General features: G+C 69.5%; 1 protein-coding gene across 1 annotated transcript in view; it reads right to left on the reverse strand.

Moving 5' to 3' along the window:
- VOLCADRAFT_92959 (uncharacterized protein) overlaps positions 1-1,665 on the reverse strand; it is a gene marked incomplete at both ends in the record, with an annotated part of 12,204 nt that overhangs the window by 3,842 nt on the left and 6,697 nt on the right. The window contains 2 exons of the mRNA XM_002952353.1: positions 408-1,168; positions 1,484-1,623. Of these exons, the coding sequence (XP_002952399.1) occupies positions 408-1,168; positions 1,484-1,623 (901 nt within the window). The remainder of the gene's footprint in view (positions 1-407; positions 1,169-1,483; positions 1,624-1,665) is intronic.

The raw sequence follows: 1,665 nt of genomic DNA on the forward strand, positions 1-1,665 counted from the left end.
CTGAATGGCGGCGGAGCCCGTGTGCGGCAGGATACGCCCGCCAGAGGAGGAGGGGGAGGAGGGGGCCGCCGCGGCGGCGGATACAGGCGGAGGAGAGGCTGCGTTCTCGGAGGCCGTCAACTGGAGCTTCTCCGTCGGCAGTAGCGGCAGCAAATCGTGGCCTTCAGGTGCGGCCGCCGCCGCTGCTGCCGCCGCCGCCGCTGCCGCCGTCGTCGTCATACTCGCGCCGCCACCGTTGCCGCCGCCGCCGCCGCTCGGCTCCGCTGGGGCTGCGGGTGTTGCCGGCGCGGACGATGTCTCCACAGATGCCGCTGGTTGCGGTGGTGGCGAAGAAGCCGCCGCCGCCGCCGCCGGCGAAGCCGGTGCCGAAAACATGGACGGCGGCAGCTGCGTTGGATGTGCACTACTTGTAACGCTGCTCTTGCTGTTCTGGCTGCCGCTGCGCCGCATCCCCTCAGTGCTGTTCGCCGAGTCGTGTGCGACGGGTGTCGTCAGCCGTCGTGGCAGCGACGCAGCGGCGGGGCTGATGGTGGCGGCGCGGCCTGCGGCGCCGGCGCCGGCGCCGGTGCGCTCGCCGGGGCAAACCTCGCCCATATCTGCGCTGGCGCGCGCGCCGTTGTCAGATGCAGTGCAGCCGCCGCCGCCGCCGCCAGCGCCGCTACCGGGTTCCGGCGAGAGCACCATGACGTCATCACTGACGTCAGGCGCCGTTGCCGCCACTGGGTGAGGCAGGAAGGCAGGAGACTTGGTTGGGGTGGCGTCGCCGCTGGCGGCGGCGGCCGCGGCGGCAATGGCGGCTGCAAGGGCCTTGGACGAAAAGCCGCCGGACAGCTGCATCACAGCCGCCGCCGTACCGCCGCCGCCGTTGATGCTGCTATCGCGCGTTGAACTGCCGCCCAACGAGCGCTCGCTCAACATCTGGACGTCCTCATTGGCTCCGCCGCCGCCGCCGCCGCCGCCGCCAACAGCGACGCCGGCCTTGCCGCCGTTCAGGTGCAACGCCAGGACGGGCCGCGGCGGCGGGCTGTACGGCCCCTGCGTGAAGGAGTTTTTCCTGGAGTCGAGACTGCCGCCGCCGCCGCCCAGGCCGTCCGCCGCCAGCACCCGGCTCGACAACGTGCCGGTACCCTCCTCCGGATCCAGCCCCTCCTCATCAGCCTCCGGAACCCTGTACGACACGTACGACACCGTATTTCCCCACCCAGACGAGCTTCCCTATCGACACGTGCACAGAGGTACGAGGGGCCCCGCCCAGACACTTCTCCCGTCTCTCACCCTTCCACGTCAGCAGCCGTCGGTAAACGGTGTACGGCTGGGTCATGTATGTGGCGGCAACTCCCCCCTTTTTCCCCCTAAACCCCCTAAGTTCTACGTCTGGTACACTCTTGCCCTGGCAGCAGCTTCACTCGTTTGTGGTTCGTCTTTCCCCCTAAAACCCCTTCCTCTCCTCCTCACCCCTCCCCTTTCCCCCCCGCCCCCTCACCCCTCGAGATCCTCTCGTGCTCGAGTACTGCGGCCTGGCAGCATCTGAAAGGCCTTCTTGCCCCCTCCCCCTGCACCTGCTCCTCCTGACCCCCCCGTGGTGCTGTCACCGCTCTCCTGGGTCATACCGATCAGGGAGCCCTGGGTGCGTTCGGGAGCTACCTGGGGTTGGGGTTTTGAGGG

This window comes from Volvox carteri (genome assembly GCF_000143455.1).
Source record: "Volvox carteri f. nagariensis unplaced genomic scaffold VOLCAscaffold_29, whole genome shotgun sequence".
Lineage (NCBI taxonomy): Eukaryota > Viridiplantae > Chlorophyta > Chlorophyceae > Chlamydomonadales > Volvocaceae > Volvox > Volvox carteri.